We start from the raw sequence: 17,428 nt of genomic DNA, 5'->3' as shown, positions 1-17,428 counted from the left end.
AGCTGGGAGATGATAAGAAGACAATTAATAGTTGTAAAAATGTTTTAAAATGAGTTCTATAAGATGATAAAAAAAATAAAAAAGATCTGATTGTTTTGAAATAGAATCCTGAAATACTATATATTTTTAATAACAGCCTTTTCAGATAATTGTTGAGATGTTCAGAATACTTAGAGGCATTTCAAAGTTGGCCTGCCGATGGCGCTGTAGACATTTGGTTATCCCAAGTACTAATAATGTTAGACAAAAAACAACAAATAGGTCGCTGTCAAATGTCGATGTATGGTCGCACAATGCTTGACATACGTTTAAGAGGAATGACTGCAAGCGCAAAGCGCTTACCAACAAAGAAGGACTTTAGATCGATTTAATAAGTTCTTTTGCCTTTGCGTTGACGTGAAAACCTTCAATTATTCCGCTGTGGAAAAGTTTGATGTTTCCGAGCGGTACTTGAAGACATCATAGTTCTCCCAAACATGAGGCCCTTGTATGGGAGGTGGTTAGCGGTGCGTTTGCGTGCGCTGAGGAGGCGTCTGTTTCTCCTGCTTCAGACTGCGGCGGCCAGCAGTAGTGTTCGCTGTAGAAATGGCGGAGGGGGAGTTGGACGTAGATTCGCTGATTTCCAGGCTTTTAGAGGGTGAGTACACAATCAATATCTATTCAATTATCTTTGTTGTTCTTTTGCCCCTCAATACTTTATTCAATTTTGGGTTTTGTGGCGATGTGAAAGGTAAACTAGTAGAACTGCTCCCATCTGACGGCAATACCAAACAGGCACAGGCACACCTTATATTTTGCCGTCGCCTGTCTGCACTTCCAGTCGTGTTTTAGATGATAATATGAACAAGTTGTTGTGGAGACACTTGAGACTTTGTCGTGATACAAACATGAAACATTACGACAGCAGTGGTTTTGGGGTTGAGCCCTGTTGCGGTCCTTTTTCGAAAGTTGTAGCTAATGCTTTTTTTGTACTTAACTGTAGGCTAGTATGGTTGGCAACGTCACACAGCTACATTTAACTGTTAAAAACACCGTCAGTCTTATTTATAACTTTAGTATACTTGTTTACAGCCCGATACCAAGATGCTCCTCATATTCCCACGATATTTTCTTTGTGAAGTAAGTTATACCATAGTGGGCGGTAGCCAGCAGTGTACATTTGCACAAAAATACGCCATTGTATTGATTAAATGACAGTTTGGTGGACTAAGAGTATGCCGAGTGTTTCTACTCACTTTGTTCTTTCTTTTGAGGTCTGAAGCTTTACTCTGAGTAGTATGTATTGTTTGCCAGTGCAGAAAAAACATAAATTCCCATGGTTTTGAATGGGGTTTGGCAAGGGAAAATGGCACCTTACACGACTACTAATGTTTACTTAAATCACAGAGGCACATACACACACAGGGATTGAATCTTTTAAGCGATTCAGAATGAACTAACCCAAGTCCTACTCATTTTGGCTCTCTACCTTTAAGACTGACCCTATAAGATACTTTATTAATCGTCATTACCATATCCAATAACAAATGTGCCATTATTTCAGTGTATTGATTCATCTTCTAGTAGTGTTATGTCTCTTAACCCTCTTTACTATCCTAATTGTGTTGCCACTTCTACTTTGGTCAATAATAATTAGGGAAACGGTATTACATTTGAATGGACTCAGGTGGCACTTAAGATGTATGTTTAGCGTGTAATGTTGTTGTGCTCCAAGGTACAAGTAAATACAATTAAACCGTCTCGCTTTATGATCTTAAACATGGGATTTTCTGTAGTTAAGGGTTTTAGTTTGAAAATCTCACAGAAACACATCAGGAGCGTGTTAATACTGCACAGAAGTACCTCTCCTTTCTTCTTTAAAGGAAAGCATTGTTGTCGCTTCTGTTACAATTGTTATTTGTTGTGTAGCAGTTGATGAATTTTGAGTGGTGCTAAATAGTGAGACTGAGACAGGTAGGTGTGCCCGCCCCCTCTCTTTGTCTGTCTCTGGTGATCATTCCCTTCAGCTGATATCACACAAAGACAGTGCTGTTGTGTTTAAATATACATGTAGAAAGCCGGGTCAATAGTCAACATCCATGATCGATTCTGTCTTGTCTCACTCAGACAGAGGCAGTGTACTGAAAATCACACAGACACAAACAGCCAATGTTAATGAATAAACAGTGTGGCTCAACGTGTCAGGATAATCTAATCATCGGAAATTGATCAGGAGTGGTTGCACTCTGTTCTTTCTGTTTGTGTGTATTAGCTCTACTAAGTAATAAGAGCCTGTATTGTCAGCTAGGAAAGGTTCTCACTTTTTATACAGCATCTAGAAAACCTCAGTGGGGGGAAATTAGATGGATGTGGCCCTAAAGGTTTCCAGATGTGAGCTGTGACTATATCCAAAACATTCACTCTCTCAGCCTCTCTCCATCTACAGCCAGCTTTCATGCCTTGTGACTTGTACTCGGAAATGGTCTGTTACCCAAAGGAAGCAGAGTTTTGCATTAAGGTGTAAAGATGACATTTTCAAAAATCGTGTTTTTCACAATTCTCAATGTGTTGTCATCAATTATTCTGCTAATATTTGTCAACATCAGGGCTTACTTGACAACAGTGAAACGTTCTCATTTTGTAGAGACGTGCTCCAAGCATTTTGGAGGTGTGGAGTTGATGTTTCTACCAGGGTCAGGCTGGCTGTGGTCTCTGGTCAGGGTTTTGCAGCGGCCAGGACTGCAGTCTTCGGCGTGGCGTTTTTGCTTGTAGCGTGTCAGCGATGTGCTGCTTTGTTTGTCACATTGACTGCAGGGGAGGAGATCCGTGGGTGGCGCCAATGGGGAACGGTGAGCTATGGTTTTTTTCACCAGCAGCACCACACTCCTCGTTGTCTGAGGAGAACGCAATTAGGCCGTTTTATTGCTTGGGGGATATTCCAGTGACAGAGAAGAGTTTGTATAGTTAGTTACTGGATGACCCTGAGTTGGCCATAATGGAATAACAAGCCTCGCTCCAAAACCTTTTGAGAAGAGAAAACCCCCTGAGTCAGTGAGAGCGGGGCAGAAGATGACTCATCGGCAGATAACCCAGCAACTGATACAGGTACGGAACAGACGAGTTTGAGGATCAGCAAACCTAAGACCAACAGCTGCAGCAGGACACAATCTCCAGAGTTGCATATGCGGCTGGGCAAAGGTTACAGGCCGGAAAATACATGGGGGCAAGAAAGGATGCCTGAAAAAAAGACACCAGGGACCTCGCATCGAAAGCTACTTTCTGAGAAGCAGCTTGAGTCAGTCAACAGTAGTTTAGCAGCAGGACAAAAACCCAAGTCTGCCGGACATCAGCAACCCTGTTTAATCGGGAGGAAGAGCGAGGCACTGAAGAGGTTAGAGTTATTGATCGCATAGATGGAGAGAGAAGGCTGCTGAAGAAGCAATGGAGAAAGATCACAAACGAGGAGAAATAAGGTATAAACCTGCTGCAGTCATACACCTGGAGCAGGCTTGTGACACTGAGGAGAGCTGAGAACCTGCTAACAAACACAGAAAGAACGACAGGCAATCTTCTACAAAGATTCCTTCAGATTTTGGAAGGGTTTCTTCAGGGATGAGAAGAGTGGAAGTCTCTGTGTCAAAGGTAGAGATGGAAAACATCTGGATTATTTTTTTGTCATAACCTCAAACGTCCGTTGAAATATCATGATATTATTTTCAGCCTTATTGTCAAGGCCGTTCGAGAAGCACAGAATCTTTGTGTTTCCCCAACATGAGGACGTGCAGTCATGTCGCCTTCTCTGCAGCAAACACGTGACGTCTCCCTGAGGCAAAGTGGGATTTCCTCAACTACTTCAACAGGAGTTTGCATTCATTTTCTTCACAGAGCAGTTTGGGCCCATTCAGGAACACACACACACACACACACACACACACACACACACACACACACACACACACACACACACACACACACACACACACACTTCATATGGAGAGCTCTGTGATCTCCCATTAAATGTCAACAGGCACAGCTGTTCCTGGTAGAAATTAGCTTACCCTTTTGGTGAGACACACACTTGCGCACACACACACACAGGGGCAAGAGTTAAAAAAGAGTGAAACAGTAGACTTTCCAATCTACTCTACACTTTTTTATGTCCCATTCTCCTTTTCCTGGCTCAGGTACATCAATACTTGGATTGTACCTGTGATGCATTTTTAAAATCTTCTTAAATAAAGTAAAAGGATCAAGAGTCTCTACCAAACTGTCAACTGAATTTTGTATTATCCTGTGCTAGTGGTGGATAGGGTTGCTGTTCAGTAAAGCCATAGAGAAACCGCACTATGTTGGAAATACACAGCCATTGCCGCTGATTGACTTATATGCTTGTACATCCAGATAGCAATGGTTAGATTTGTAACTAGGGGAGGGAAGAGAATGACAGGGAGGGATAAAGTTTGACAGGCATTGGATAGCTGACAGGCCTAACTTGATCTTCTGACAACAGTGGTTTCAAAATCACTACTGGCGAGGCAATGTTCTCAGCCAGCAGGTTTCTGGCCACTCGGGTTTCATTTGTGACCGTGATTTGTTCTCATGTGACCAATCATTGCAGTGAGGATTGGAAGCTATAATGTTGCATATTTGTACTTACTAATGTCTTTTGTCTCTATCAATAATGATGGCGCTTGTATGTTGAATTGTTGAATGCTTCCCTTCTACACTCTTATTTTTGGTTACTTTGTACTTCCTGTGTCAAGTTTCCAACACCAGGCGGCTGCTCCTCGGTTATTTTACTAGTCTGGTCTCGCCTATCCAACATGGTAGCTATTACAGTCCCAGTTTCTTCCAATGTATCCATCCTAAGCCCACACTGCTCCATGGTTTAGTGACAGCAGGACCTCTGTCTGCTTGCCAGTACAGGTGAACCGAAGGCTTTATGTGATACAATTAAGACCGAGGCCTCATACGTCAGCCAGCAAGGGAGGGAATGGGGGGAGATGAGAACTGAGGAGCCTTTCTTTGCAGTAGTTCTTTCAGGTTGAATACTTTTGGAAGGATTACACAGTTTTTAATGCTCTTTTTCTTCTTTAAGGTCAAAAACTGCTGGAGCTTGTGCTTTGAATGGCGTTTTGTTGTCAGAGTCAGGAAGTTCATCCGGCTCTTGTTTGGTTTTCTCGGGGTGGTTGTTAATGGAGAGATATAGACTGTCCTTTTCTGGTGCAGTAGTATGTTTTTAGCTTGTTGTTGGGGTGGCAAAGCACTGTGTGTGTTGCATGGTGCTTTCTGTGGGTGTTGGCATGGTGCACTGTTATGGAAACAACAATGGTGGAGCTTGTGTGGCGTGGATCATTCCCCTCCTGGCACCGAACGTGACACGGCTCGCTCAGGCTTTTCAGTTGCCTAACTCGGCTTTCCAAAATACCACTTCCATTCTTCTTCCTCCCTCTCCTTCCATTCACTTGGTTCCCTTCTGTGTCTCCACCACCTGAGCTTCATTTTCTTCTTCTCCCTTTTCCAATTCTCATTTTCTGCTTTTCTTCATCTCTCCCACTTTGTGTCTATCCATCCCTCTATGTATTCCTCCCTGTCTCTCTCCTCTCCTCAGTCATCCTTTCTTTTACCCTACAAAGACAGCCATTCACCCGTGGCACTTTAAGGCGAACAAAACATTCTCTGAAAATGCAAAGCCAGCACAGAAATGCCATTGCAGTTGGGATTTCTGCTTAAAATTTTGCTCCAGCTATCCATGCTTTGTGTTTCGGGTCCACTGAAGGGTCACTGTTTTCCAGTATGACTGTGTGGGAGAACGTTAGATGGAGAGAGGGAGAGAGAGAGAGAGACAGAGAGAGACTTGGGGGTGGGGAGAGAAACTGTTGGACTTGTGCCGAGTTGGAAAGAAGGGAGATCGTAAGTGGAGAGTGAAAAATCCCTGACAGAGCATCGTTACCCCAGTATAACAACATGTGCAGTCATACCTGTTAAAAATTCATGATGCCTGCTTGACCCTTCACTATTGCTTTTGAATATTATTATTTGGGCTTTAGGTTCAGCTGGACGGAAAGCCCATTGCAACGGCCTGGTATCCCAAAAACAAAGGTCCATAACTCTGAAGACCTGTTGAAGTGAAAACACACCCTTTAATTGTTCAGTGACTGCTGGTCCTACCCATGGTGCTGAATAGGTGGGGTGGGGGAGGGGGTCGGTGTGGCTGCCGGTATAATGTGTTGATTTATATCCCCACCTAAGGCATGGAATGGTAGGGAAAACCCTGAGAGTATGAAAATGTACTCTTGACTTGACTCTGACAACAGAATAGTTCCATACTTGTACAGGGCAACTTTCTTGTGACCCTCATGTTATTGCCATGACATCAGTTTATTTTCATGTTTATGTGAATGAAGTGATGTACAGCTGCAGCGTACAGCCATGACATTGTTGTGGACCAGCTGTTGCTTCCCATTCTCCCATTCTGCTCCTTTCTGCTGCATCTGATACATTAAGTGTTCCTCTCTTTTTGTCCTGACTGACTAGCCCCGTTTCGTCCTTCCCTCTTCTTATAAGAGTGCCCATATATGGAAATATCTCCAAGGACCTCGCTGTGGTTCAGTTATCTTTCAGTCTCTTTGCCCCCAAAGTGCACTATTCAAACAAACTATGATCTTGTTGAAATTTGTGAGGAAACGACATGTCAAAGTTGTCAAAGTGCCTCCCCTATTATTCAGTTACGTTATAGCTGGAATGACACTGTGCTCACACGGCCTGTCAGGTTTTAGGCAGGACAATGGTGGGTAGGGCAGAACTTTAGATCTAAATACTTTGAGAGTGAATGTGGCAGGTTTTTGAATGAAGTACGGATCGTTCATTCATTCACCAAGTCAGTCGCCAAGGCTTGCTATCAGGATTAGTGTTGCCACTGTAGAATTGTTGTGAGCAACGTCATAATTTCAGTTTTCCCATGATAAGGAATTCAATTGACTCACCATACTGAAATGTTGTGGTGTCTTTGTGCATGATGTCATATTTGATTGCATTACAGGGCAATTCCAGGTAGCCTTGTCACTTTATTAGGCTTACTTAGTACCTTTTAAAGCAATACTGTGAAGGTCTGAAGCATTTGTGAGCTGTCTGGAATGCTAAGAGTTTAATGGGAGGGCTAAGAGGCAAAGATGGCCTCTGACGTCAACACAGTTCACTGGCAAGGCAGAGGAGGACCATTATCCGGGATTTCAGGCACAGCCAAGAATGTGTCTTAAGAAGGGGAGAATGAAGACGATATGGAGGTCTGGGACTAGGGATGAGACTGTCATCCTAACTGTCGCAGTGTCCTCTTCCTTACTTGCCTTAAAACTTTCCAAATTAAAATCTCCCTCAAAGTTTAAGACTGAGCTCTGAAATCATGTGAATAGAGAGTTGTTATAGAGCAATCAAAACACTCATTTTGAAGGGTTCAAACTGTGACCTCTCTGAAAACCTCAAGTGCTGAGGGAGATGGTGACGAGAGCAAGCAAAGCAATTGGGCTCACACACTACTGATGCTCCATTTTCGATTTTTGTTGTGACTTTTGTACAGTACCTTTTTGAGGTAATGAGTTAATGTCAACGTTGAGACCGATCGCAAAACAGTTTAAGTGCATTGTGTTTGTTTACAAGTTTTGGATAGCTGGAACCACAGTTCTAAATACAGCCTCTACACAAACAAGTTGGTCAAATTGAATATAGTTCCAAACCCAACATTTTCAGTAATGTAGCCTTCTTGCCTTTATTGTATAAATATTGTAATAACTATACTACAAGGTAAAATGATTGAATTTAAATTGCAGGGCAAAATCCACCCTCAAGAAGTAATGATGCGTTGTACTAGTCACACTATTACAGATACCAACAATGCTGCTCTCGTTGTTACTGCATGCTCTGTCAGCAGCAACACTCATCATCTCTGTACAGGCTGAAAATTGGCCTTGCTAGGTTGCTATGGTGATCAGATGTGGTTCCACCTCTTTTTTCTTTCTCACTATATCTCATTCCAGCTTACTTGCATTACTGTGGAAGCTGCAGTGCAGTAGGGAGAGTGTGAAAGGGAGCTGGGTCCATAGTGGTATGATCTGTTTAGGTCACTGGATCTCTGTGTGTAACATGGAGAGAAAATTATGGGGCGAGGGGGTTGCCCTTTCCGTCCCATGATTCAGGAAACGTGGATGGAATCTCAGAAACCAGTTGTGAAAATTGACACAAGTATTAAAAGTCAAATTGCATTGAATTTGGGAGATGGTTTATCAAACGCATTAAAGCATTCATAGATGAGTGCATGTTTCTGTAGTGCTTTGTGGTTAATTTAAAACGTGAAGCAGGCAAACATTACCCCATTTTGGATTTGGTGTGTGTATAAATGTGGGGAGAAATGGGTAGAGTAGTGCACATGATGGAAAAGTGGCATTAGAATGTGCTAGAGGCCACCAAATTTTGGATTTTACGGACAAAATGTTTCTGCAGGTTACTTTATACTCCATGCCAGGTAATTCAACACGTGAATTCTGAGCAGACGGGTCAGACTGCAGCTACATTGTCACACTCGCATACAGATGCAGCTCAATACATTAGAAAACGTGGAAAAGTTCATTTATCTCAGAAACTCTCACATATTATAGATTCATTTCACATAAAGGGAAATTTTCCAAGCCTTTATTTGTTTAATTAGAATATTGTGAAAAAAGTTCAATATTGTAGACTCAGTGCCACACTCTAATCAGCTCATTAACTCAAATCACCCGTGCAAAGGTTTCCTGAGCCTTTGAAGTGTCTCTCAGTCTGGATCAGTAGGCGACACACAGTCATGGGAAAGACGACCAGATTCTAATTTATTGTGATGCACCTGTATGTATTAGATGGAAGAAATATAGAAGTGGCCCAAATCTGATATGAAAAGATCAGATCCCACGTGTTCACCCAAAACAAATCGGATTCATTCCAAAATCAGATCCATTCCAATCTTGGCCACATTATACCTACAGTCTGAACAGAGGCCAAGACACTTTGTCATGATTCATATGGCCCTAGGTATCTTCCTGCCTTTTTGTTCCCAAATAACAAAGACAAAGTGAGACTAGTGGTGCCAGTTGCCGGCGTTACGCTGTGCGACTGTGTTGTCCTATATCAGGCCCCCCTCTCTGTTAGCTGAGCCAACACAGTCCTGCAAGCGCGTCATCAGCAAACTGAAAGGGAGGGTGTGAATCACACGCTGACACAGACACTTAAGTAGACACGTTCAGACAAACATGCCTTTGTTGTGTATTGGGGGAAGCTGAATGACATCACATCTCAAAACCTACTTTTTTTGGTGGAAGTTGCACTTCAAATGTTTCTTGATGCAGGCAGTTCCCCGGGGTTACGAACAAGTTCCGTTTTCAAGTCTGAGCCGTTACCTACGGTTCACGTCTAGTTTCAATTAGTCAAACACAACACACACACCAGTTACGGTTCCCTCAGCCCGACCAACAGATGAAAACATGCAGTGTTTTGAGCCTAATTTACACGGCTTTAAAGGAGTCCAATCGTTTCATAGTACAAAGCATTGTATGTAATCCGACTCGTAAGTATGGGATGTTCGTCAGTGAGGCGTCGTCGTAACTCGTGGACTGCCTGTAATGCCACTAAATGATTCATATGTTGAAGTCAAGCCTTGCAAACGCTACCGATTTGACCCACTAAAGCTTTTTTTAACCTGTGAAATTCTACCATTTAAAAAGTCTTAATATAGCCCCAGTCTTGCCCTTCAGGTGGGGTGTCTGATAGCAAGTTTGTGTTTGGATGTGGAAGAGGGGGGGATGGAGCAAGTGTATGGTAAACACTCGCTGAAGTCTCCAGGCAAAAAAAGAAAGCAAGCTGATATTGGGACTTACCAAAACATTATATCTGATTTCTCTGTCCTTCTGTTGATTCGCTTGACCGCTGCTGGCACACCAAGACTGATTTGACATGACTATTTGATTTGCCAATGAAGCCACGCCTCATACCAGCTAGAATTTCCATCATGGTGCGGTGTTGTCGTCTTTCAGGCAGCGATCTATGTCAGCTCTGGTTAAGTTTGTTGTTTGTTTATCTGTTTTGGGGGAAAAAAGACTTTTCTCTGCTGTCACTTCTCACTGCAAGAGATTTATACTGTATGTTATCGGTTAGATAAATGTAAACTATGTTGGGAAAGATGGATGGTTTACCTAGCATTTACATCATTGAGTAAACTGCTTTACAGTTGTATAATCTAGATCTCCTCATCTGAGTGTGGCAATGTTGATTTATGTTGATTTTGATTTGATTACGGTGTTGACATGAAGCTTTAAGCCTCAATTGGAGTAGACGCTTAATTAAATGCGCGACACAGTTTAGTCTATTTATGTAAGAACTCCCAGATATAAACATCGTATTGCTTTGAGTTTTTGTGAGCACAACATGCCACTGCAGTGTATTAGTAATCTGTAACAGTTGACTATGATCTATTGCCTGCAGCCTAGAGCCCCATGTCAGCTGACTGCAGTGACCCCCCCCTCATCTTTCCCTCTATTACATAACAGGATTCGTCTCCATCTCCAAAAAAGATCCTAACATCAACACGGCCCACACAGGCTATTTCCATCCCTTCTGACTGAATCCTGCATCCCACATTTAGTTTAAAGTTCAGCTCAAACTCATCCTGAAGGCATCGGAGAGATCATGAGCGAAATGCACTTATTTTGAAGACACTTCCTTTCAAAGGTTCCATCTGTGATAATGGGGTCCGTCTCTAGAACTGATTGTGAAATACTAAGAAAGACAATTCTCTAACTCATAATCCAAGTAATATTGCCCACCTAGTCTTTGATGGATAACTTAATTCCACACATCCAACCACACACACACATGAGTTCAGGGCTTTCCTCTGTGTGTCTGTCTGCCTGGAGGACAGGCAACACCGACATGTTAGTCACTCCTGGACATTAGACTCCATTGGCTACAATCCTCACTTGATTGACGTGTTGGCTGGCCTATCACAGCTCGTCTTTCCTGGGACAATAATAAACAGAGCACATCGGCCGCCGGGGGTTTGGGAGTGCCTGCTCTAACTTCCGGTCTGTTGTAATTGCTGCAGAAATTGAAAACAGAAATGACCGCATCTAATTATCCTGAAAATGGTCTTTGGGTCCAGCCCAGAGTCCAAACAGGCTTTTCTGTGTGTTCCTCTTTAAGCTCAGATATTGTTGCTATTTTTCGCTCTGTATATCGACAACTTTTTTCTCTCTGTTCTCCAGTGCGAGGATGCCGTCCAGGGAAAATCGTCCAGATGACAGAGGCGGAGGTCCGCGGCCTCTGCATCAAATCTCGGGAGATCTTCCTCAGCCAGCCAATCCTCCTGGAGCTGGAGGCTCCACTCAAAATCTGTGGTCAGTGACACTTTAACCCCTGCATGCAACCATTTGTAATCATCGTAACATCTATAGTTTGACCTTCATCTTAACCCTAACCGTCCCCCGTCATCTTGCGTTCTGTTTCCCCTACATCCTCCTTCAGGTGATATCCACGGACAGTACACAGACCTGCTCAGGCTGTTCGAGTATGGCGGCTTCCCTCCAGAGGCCAACTACCTGTTCTTGGGTGACTATGTGGACAGAGGGAAGCAGTCTCTGGAAACCATCTGTTTGCTGCTCGCCTACAAGATCAAATACCCAGAGAACTTCTTCCTCCTCAGGGGCAATCACGAGTGCGCCTCCATCAACCGCATCTACGGCTTCTATGATGAATGTAAGCCCACCGTTCTCACGCACACACTGGTCTACATGAAACCATTGTCCACACAGACTGAAACAACCTTTCAAATCTCCTTTATATCTCACGTCTCCCTTTTTCCCCCCTGCAGGTAAACGCAGATTTAACATCAAGCTCTGGAAGACTTTTACCGACTGCTTCAACTGTCTGCCCATCGCTGCCATAGTGGATGAGAAGATCTTCTGCTGTCATGGAGGTACTTTATGCAGAGGAACTCCATTTTCTTGCAGCACCTAAAGCTCATGAAGCTTACATCAAGAATTATTGATCATTGTTCAAGGGTTTGGAAGGTTCCCGGTACGATTCCGGGCTCTTCCTTGAGAGTGAGGAAGAGTAAAAGTACAGTCCAGTCTGTTTAAAGTAAGACACATACAGGCAAGACCTCCAGAAAGCTCTTCAAGTTCCATGTATCTGATTGTATTGTACACCTTTAAGTATTCTTATGTATGGTAATGAGTTGAGTTTGATTTTTTTTTTGTAACTATTACTGCTATTTCTTAGATGTATGTTTTTTTATGAGGCCAGATCTATCGGCTGTTATTTAACTTCCTGTCATAACTCAGCCTGTGGAAAGACCATATAAGGCCGTTTGACATGGCAGAAAGGAAGTTGTTTCTTTTGTGTCACTGTGAGGGAACCCAGTTATTCAGAACACTTTGACCTCATTTATAAGTTGACTTTCTTGGAGCACTTGTGTAAATGTTTATTTCATAACTGACCAGCATTTTTGCCATGCTCTGTTTTGTTTTGCACAGGTCTCTCTCCTGACTTGCAGTCTATGGAGCAGATCAGACGCATAATGAGACCCACAGATGTGCCCGACACAGGTAGGTACTCACACACACTCACTCCAGTGGTCTGAATGTAACAGATATCCAGTTACGCTCTGAATTGTGTTTGCTATTTTGGGGGCTGTGATCATGTATACAGTTTGGTTTGGACCAAGGGTATTATTGTTGACTAAACGGAAAATAGAGCGATCAACACTTTTGAGATTAGTGTTGGTGCTCTACCAGCTGTCGCAGCGCTCTAAATAGGCTGATCCTGAAAATGACCGAGTGACATGTTTAGATGAGGAAAACAATCTCACCAATCACTTCAATGAAACTTTTTCAGCTTGATTTGGAACGATGAGCTCCAAACTTCATGTTCCCAACAAACAGTTGTAAGCATATGATGCAGTTTAGAGTACAGGTTTTCATGCAGACATGTAGTGAAGTGATCTGCTGTCGTTTCCATGGCGTTGTGTTCACACCAGGGAAGCCAGATGAGAGGTTTGGGTCGCTAACTTCAGGCTCAAGTCTGATGTCGCGAAGCTAATTTCTGATCGCACTCTTGTCGCCATGGTAACTTATGCTCCATTGCAAGCCTGGTACAGAGCAGCATATAGAGCTTAGTTGGGCAGAAATTATAAAGCACCGCCTGATGACCAATCGACTCCTTTGATAATGTCTCCATTGGGCCAGCCGAGGATATTTACATAATGGCAAAATCTGCTTTGATTTCCCCCGGGGATGTTCTGTACCGACGCTACACATTCCTCAGCAGAAGGCAGATATTTTTCTATGCATCTTTTGCCGAGTGTTTCACCGAGTGTTTCACGCTGCCGGTGTGTCTGGTGTGTCTTCTTGTCTCTATTTGGGTGACACCTCATTTGTAAGTTGCTTTGGATAAAATCACCAAATGAGTTAAGATGTTAAACAAAACTATTATTATGATGGTGACGTACTTGCAGGCCCCCCATGGGTTCGGTTGGCCGTCACTAACAGTTTCAGACACACTCTCTTAACATTGTCAGCATAAAAATGTGACTCAATCCCGTCAAGTGAAGACATGCAAGGTTGTTCAAAAGTCACAGAAAGTCCAGTGTGAGCCGGAGCCTTTGCCCCACTTCATCAGACCTGGCTGTTTGGCCTTATAAGGCAGGCTGAGTCCAGACCATGGCAGTCCCCTTTGTTCACATCCTCTTATGGTGTTTAAGTGGGGCTCAGTCGGCAGGGGAGGAATGTATATACAGTACACACAGCGTTAACATTTTAATACCTGACTGTGGTGGCTTCTGTGCCACTTCCTCTCTTCTAAAAGCATCGTAAAACAGGAAAATGTCATAAAGGGGAAGACAGATTCACTTTTTCCATGACGTCTAGTTGCATGTAACCCCCCCAGGAAAGACAATTAGGAGATTGAGCTAATTCCAAGCTGCAGTTAAGACTTTTGTTTGTTTGGACTTTGGTTGGACATTGAATGGTGATGTACTCAGAGAAATATTGGAGGAGGAAAATATATTGAGAATTCTAAATTCTTATTTTCCTTCAGGCCTACTGTGCGATCTGTTGTGGTCAGACCCTGACAAGGACGTCCAGGGCTGGGGAGAAAATGACCGGGGGGTCTCCTTCACTTTCGGAGCCGACGTGGTCAGCAAGTTCCTGAACCGCCACGATCTGGACCTCATCTGTAGAGCCCACCAGGTACAGCACACACAGACACACACACAACCCCCCGTTTACAATATTGACCACATCAGCCTGGTGAATCATTCTCAACTTGATTACTTGTAAAACGGAAACATTAACCTGAAAGTCAGGGAGTCGCTAATCAAGAAGTTCATAAATATTCAGACCAAAGTACACGGTGGTCTAGCCAGTGGATATCGATGTGTTGGACAGAGACACTGACAAATGGACCAAACAATGTCTCTAATGAGTAATGTCTAGGCGTCAGCAGATGTTTGCCTTTGAGATGATCAATGCTGGCAGTTATTGATGGGAGCTTTTTAAAATATTGATTAAAACATATCAAGGTTGCACAATCTCTCAAAGACTGAATTGTTTTTCTAATGATGGCTAGTGAGCTCTGATCCCTGAACATGGAGGACATTGGGTTTACTTACCGACAGACCAGAGGCCACTGGTTTTGTCCACTTGTTTGGTTGAATGTCCACACCTGCCACATTAAACAAAAACTACAAAACTGTATTTTCCTGAAGGTGAAGGACAGCCTGACTAAAGGCTCATCTCAGACTCATTTTATGTGATATTCTGACACCCCCAGGTGGTAGAAGACGGATATGAGTTTTTTGCCAAGCGGCAGCTGGTCACTCTGTTCTCGGCGCCAAACTACTGCGGAGAGTTCGACAACGCAGGAGGCATGATGAGCGTGGATGAAACCCTGATGTGCTCCTTCCAGGTACAAACGTCACAAACGCACACAAAGCCATTAAAGTGATACTTTGGTGACTTTCAAGTCATTTATATGCAAACTAGGGTCAGGAATGTTTTCTTTGTAAGTCTCTGAGCCTTTGAATGGAACCTTGTTCTTGACATTACATTACGGTCATTTAGCAGACACTTTTAACCAAAGCGACTTACATTACATTAGCACTCATTACAGAGGGGGGAGCAGTTGAGGGTTCGGTGCCTTGCTCAGGGGCACCCCGGCAGGGACTCGAACCGGCGACCCTCCGGTTCCCGAGCAAAAGCCCTACCGACTGAGCTACTGCCGCCCTTGACACATTGAAAAGCCTCTAAAAGCTTTTCTGCATGAGGTTTATGTAGACACCAATAGTTTGCTCACCGTTGTTGTGTTCTCCAATGACATCTGATCCGTCTGTAACTTTCTTTAAGACATTTCACTTAAACAATACACAGATATACTGTACATGCAGGGCTGTCTGTCTTTGGGCTCTTGTAATAGCACAGGTGTCTATTCAGAGACTTAACAGACCTGCTAAATGACATGTCACATCAAGTCAGTCGCACATAAATGACCTGAAAAAACCTCAATTTTGTAAATCACTGGAGTATCAGTTTACAATCAAACAACTGTTTCGTCAAACTAATGGCGTATTTCTGTGAGTGTAGATCCTGAAGCCATCTGAGAAGAAAGCAAAGTACCAGTATGGAGGGATGAACTCGGGTCGGCCTGTAACGCCTCCGCGCACAGCTCAACCTCCAAAGAAACGATGAAGGACAGACGGGAGGAAGAGAGACAGAGCGATGATTGTAAAGGAACAGTCTAACAGTTTTAAGTCACCCAAACCAGTCTTCTATTCTTTTTATCTTCCTCTGAACTGCTGTCACACTGCTCTGTCTTCTTCCTCTGCACTTTCTCTGCATCTGTGTAACCGAGGAATGTTTTGGGAAAGCAAGTGTTAAAAGAATAGAAGTGTCATTCTGTGAGCATATCGGATGTGTTTGTCTTTTTCTTTATTTTGTTTCTTCTTTAAAGAATGACGTCTACAGTAGCTTAGTTCACACACAGTCCCTCACTCCCCTGCCTGTACAGCCACAACAGGTATTACTGACGACTGCTGGGTTTTCAATAAATAATACAGGAAAGAAACGTTTCCATGTTTTGTGTTTCTTCAGGAGACGTTGTGAGCTCCAAGTGCATTCTTTTTCCAAACAGCCCTTGGTTCCTTTATTGTGAAGCAGCCTGCATAACACCTTTTAGTTTTCCTTTTATGACACGTTAAACAACCAATCATACTTATTTTATATTCAATGAAAAAGAAACCAATACGATCTGTCTAAACTGCATCACACAGAAAATAAATTAATCTACATTTATCCTGAAATCAAAATCTTTGAGTATATAAACAAATGGAATGAAATGATTATGTGCTTGGCAAATACTTTTGAGTTTCAGAGAAATAATATGGCTAAATCCTTTTAGTAAAAAGACCATATCTTGGTTTATTTAACATTTCAAACACATCATCTACAGGACACCAGGATTATTTTCTGTAAGTTTGGTGCAAATGTTATTTTTGGTCCAATTTACCAAAATGACCGTAACCACGGACCAAATTGTTCATTGCTGTGAAAAGCCCATATCTTGAATAATTTAAGAGCTAATGCGCTACAATTTCAAATACAGCATCTATATGGCACTGGGATGCATTGGTGTAAGTTAGCAGCGGCAGGACACGAGGATCATTTTCTGTAAGTTTGGGGCAAATTTAATTTTTAGTCCAATTTTCAATGAACGACAGTGTAACCATGGACCAAATTGTTGGTCTCTTTCAAAAGCCCGTATGTGGGTAAATTTAAGAGCTAGAGCTCTAAAATCTTCAAAATCAGCAGCGGCAGGACACGAGGATCATTTTCTGTAAGTTTTGGGGAAAATTTTATTTTTGGTCCAATTTTCAAAGAAAAACAGTGTAACCATGGACCAAATCGTTTGTTTTTGTAAAAAGCCCATATCTTGGACAAGGAAAGAGCTAGAGCTCTAACATTTCAAACAAAGCATCTACATGACCGACGAATGTTTTGGGAAAACAAGTGTCTACCCTAAAATGCCAAGTGTATCCCTTGAGATACTGGAGTTTCTGAGACCTCTACCTCATCCAAATGACTAGTTCTTTCCTGAAAAACCTTTTGCATGCAATGTGACATGTCTTCTGCCATCTTGTGGAATATCCGGGAACTGCAGGCAGTAGAATGTTTTGAAATGCCAAATCCAAAATGTCTACCGTCACGGAGCAGCTCTGACGTTTTTTGCAGGGACATGGTTGCTTATATTTAATAAGTTACGGTAAGAGTAACTTTGTATTGTTACTGATATTTCAATATGAATATTTACTGTATTGAAGCAACTTATAATCAGTTTATATTGTGTAGCTTATTTCATAGATTGTGTTCAAAACATG

The 17,428-nt window shown here is 42.7% G+C and overlaps 1 protein-coding gene across 1 annotated transcript; it reads left to right on the top strand.

Moving 5' to 3' along the window:
* The first annotated feature begins 511 nt into the window (after positions 1 to 511).
* On the top strand, positions 512 to 16,119 carry LOC142993107 (serine/threonine-protein phosphatase PP1-beta catalytic subunit). The gene is made up of 8 exons (XM_076143738.1): positions 512 to 637; positions 11,265 to 11,396; positions 11,524 to 11,754; positions 11,870 to 11,974; positions 12,534 to 12,605; positions 14,095 to 14,246; positions 14,830 to 14,964; positions 15,639 to 16,119. Exons 1-8 carry the CDS (start codon positions 586 to 588, stop codon positions 15,741 to 15,743), a joined length of 984 nt encoding a protein of 327 aa, XP_075999853.1. The 5' UTR covers positions 512 to 585; the 3' UTR covers positions 15,744 to 16,119.
* The last annotated feature ends 1,309 nt before the right edge of the window (positions 16,120 to 17,428 follow it).

This window comes from Genypterus blacodes, unplaced genomic scaffold (assembly GCF_046128005.1).
Source record: "Genypterus blacodes isolate CSIRO-AG114 ecotype Tasmania unplaced genomic scaffold, CSIRO-AGI_Gbla_v1 ptg000027l_1, whole genome shotgun sequence".
NCBI classification, from domain to species: domain Eukaryota; kingdom Metazoa; phylum Chordata; class Actinopteri; order Ophidiiformes; family Ophidiidae; genus Genypterus; species Genypterus blacodes.
The sequence above is the reverse complement of the archived record's forward strand: the minus strand, read 5'-3'. Positions and strand labels throughout refer to the sequence as shown.

Bases quoted from the DNA above. Each gene is read 5' to 3' on its own strand.
- LOC142993107 (XM_076143738.1), top strand. From the start codon at position 586: ATGGCGGAGGGGGAGTTGGACGTAGATTCGCTGATTTCCAGGCTTTTA. The intron at 638-11,264 runs GTGAGTACACAA...TCTGTTCTCCAG, and splicing joins GATTTCCAGGCTTTTAGAGG to TGCGAGGATGCCGTCCAGGG. The intron at 11,975-12,533 runs GTACTTTATGCA...TGTTTTGCACAG, and splicing joins GATCTTCTGCTGTCATGGAG to GTCTCTCTCCTGACTTGCAG.